At 37.7% G+C, this 1,850-nt stretch overlaps 1 protein-coding gene across 1 annotated transcript; it reads left to right on the top strand.

Moving 5' to 3' along the window:
• The first annotated feature begins 548 nt into the window (after window positions 1–548).
• On the top strand, window positions 549–1,484 carry LOC140609586 (olfactory receptor 2M3-like). Its single transcript, XM_072784788.1, has one exon. The coding sequence runs from the start codon at window positions 549–551 to the stop codon at window positions 1,482–1,484; it is 936 nt and encodes a 311-aa protein (XP_072640889.1).
• The last annotated feature ends 366 nt before the right edge of the window (window positions 1,485–1,850 follow it).

Raw genomic sequence — 1,850 nt, forward strand, 5'->3', positions numbered from 1 at the left:
TGCATAGAATATTTGCTATAAATTACAAATAAAACACTCTAAATTGCAAAGCAATTGACAAATGTAAAGATTTGGTTAAACTGACAGTAAAATCACCTCGTATCATGAAAGCAAAGTTTCATATTGCACTCTTTTATCTCAGTTACTTTTTCTGCCACATGCTGAATGATGCTTACTTTCTCTATTGACTAACCTGTAAAGGATTCCTGATGTTTCAAGGCACTGTCTAATTGCTTTTGGGAATTTCCATTTTTGAAGACACATTATCAATTATATAAAACGTATATTATTGTCTTAATTTTCAAAAGTTGTTTAGAAGCTGAGCTTAGGAATAATTCCACACTTGTATAAATTAGTACCAAGATAACATATTTTCCCCCTTTATTATCCTTCTTGTTTTTTTGAAATTCCTAATAACATTGATGTCAGCATAATCACTGACCTATAGTTTACCACAATCACATGCTTTGTAAGGCACTGAGTACATGTTCACCAAATTAATGAAGTGACATCACTTTTTGCTGTATTAGATAAAAAACACATTCCTCATGGCATTGGACAATCAGACTTTTAACTCTGATTTCATCCTTCTGGGAATCTTCAATTACAGCCCCACTCACATCTTCCTCTTTTCTATGCTTTTGGTCATCTTCACAGTGGTCTTCATGGGAAACACTGCTATGATTCTCCTCATCTACCTGGACACTCAGCTCCACACACCCATGTACTTCTTTCTCAGCCAACTGTCCCTCATGGACCTCATGCTCATCTGCACCACTGTACCCAAGATGGCTTTTAACTATTTGTCTGGCAGCAATTCCATTTCTGTGGTAGAGTGTGCTACACAAATTTTCCTCTATACATCACTACTTGGCTGTGAACGTTTCCTATGGGCAGTAATGGCTTATGACCGCTATATTGCCATTTGCTACCCTCTAAGATATCCTAATCTTATGAGCCCTAAAATTTGTGGACTTATGGCTGCATCTTCCTGGATCCTGGGCTCTACTGATTGTATCATTGATGCTGTAGCTACATTTTTCTTCTTCTATTGTGGGTCCCGGGAAATAGACCACTTCTGTGATTTTCCTTCCCTGCTCATCATCTCATGCAACGACACATCAACATTTGAAGAAGTTCTTTTCTACTGCTGTATAATAATGATTGTTTTCCCTGTAGTGATCATCATTGCTTCCTATACTCATGTTATTGTGGCTGTCATTCACATAGCATCTGGAGAGGGTCACCAGAAAGTTTTTGCCACCTGCTCTTCTCACCTCATGGTGGTGGGGATGTATTATGGCACAACTTTGTTCATATACATGCGGCCCGCTTCTGATCGTTCCCCCACCCAGGACAAGATGGTCTCTGTCTTCTACACCATTCTCACTCCCATGCCGAATCCCCTCATCTACAGCCTCCGCAACAAGGAAGTGGCTAGAGCAGCCATGAAGGTGTTGGAGAAGGGCAGGTCTGGACAGTAAATTCCTTAATTATTTTCATGCTTTGCTAAGTTCTCTTTAGTGTCTCTCTTTTTTCCAGTCAGTTTTTAAAAACAGCACTTATTTGTACATATTGTTGAAAAAGCACAGTCCTGGGCAACAACATAATTCTTATATTTTAATGAAGATTGTTTAAATATTCATTATTTTTTATATTTAATTCAGTTATAACCACATTTATGGCCATTTCTGGAATAAGGACATTATTGATTGACTGAAAGTTTCAGGAATTTTGTGGTATATATCTAGCTAACAAACAATGCTTCCTTTCCCCATGTTGTATATCCAAAACTATCCATCAATTCAGAGCCACTTTGAATGAAGATTTGGTACATCAGGCTTTTTAAA

This window comes from Canis lupus, chromosome 18 (assembly GCF_048164855.1).
Source record: "Canis lupus baileyi chromosome 18, mCanLup2.hap1, whole genome shotgun sequence".
Taxonomy (NCBI): domain Eukaryota; kingdom Metazoa; phylum Chordata; class Mammalia; order Carnivora; family Canidae; genus Canis; species Canis lupus.